At 67.7% G+C, this 586-nt stretch overlaps 1 protein-coding gene across 1 annotated transcript in view; it reads right to left on the bottom strand.

Moving 5' to 3' along the window:
- The window catches only part of PPP1R12C (protein phosphatase 1 regulatory subunit 12C), a 20,731-nt gene extending 20,707 nt beyond the window's left edge, over positions 1–24 (bottom strand). The window contains exon 1 of the mRNA XM_040465200.1: positions 3–24. Coding sequence (XP_040321134.1) covers positions 3–24 — 22 coding nt within the window. The remainder of the gene's footprint in view (positions 1–2) is intronic.
- Between the last annotated feature and the right edge of the window lie 562 nt (positions 25–586).

The raw sequence follows: 586 nt of genomic DNA, 5'->3' as shown, positions 1-586 counted from the left end.
ACCCGGGCCGTCCTCGCCCGACATCGCGCCGCCCGCCCGCCGGTAAGCGAGCGAGCGACCGCCGAACGCCTAGCCCCGAGCCGCCGCCGCCACCGCCGCCCGCCCGCCGGGGGCCGCCGGGAACTGCCGCTGGCCCCGAGCCGCCCGAGGATCTGCCTGCCCCCGCCCGGCGCGTCGACGTCACACGCCGCCCTGGGGCGCGCTGGGAAATGGAGTCCGTGAGCCGAAGTTGCTAATGGCAACCTTCGGGCCTCGCTCAGCCCCGAGGCACGCTGGGAAGTCCGCAGCTCCCGGGCAGCTGATGTAGGGGAGGGTCCCGGGAGCGCCGGGAAGCGGGGTCTCCGGGCTGGAGGCGCGCCCCGGGGTGTGCTGGGAAACGCAGGGACCACTGGCACGGGGCCCGGGAGTCGGAAAAGATATAACGCTCATTTTCCCAGCTAATTCTTTGTGGGCTCTTTGGTCCGCTTGCTTCAACTAGAAATAGGAAGACAAGGACGTTTGTCTTCTGTCCGCAGTCCTTACGCCCAGCGCCCAGAATGGAGCCTAATAGAACGCGACCGGAGATAGTTTCTGCATGAATGAATTA

The sequence above is a fragment of the Herpailurus yagouaroundi genome, unplaced genomic scaffold (genome assembly GCF_014898765.1).
Source record: "Herpailurus yagouaroundi ecotype Mexico unplaced genomic scaffold, PumYag 557, whole genome shotgun sequence".
NCBI classification, from domain to species: domain Eukaryota; kingdom Metazoa; phylum Chordata; class Mammalia; order Carnivora; family Felidae; genus Herpailurus; species Herpailurus yagouaroundi.
Note: the sequence above shows the minus strand (reverse complement) of the source record. Positions and strands in the feature narration are given on the sequence as shown.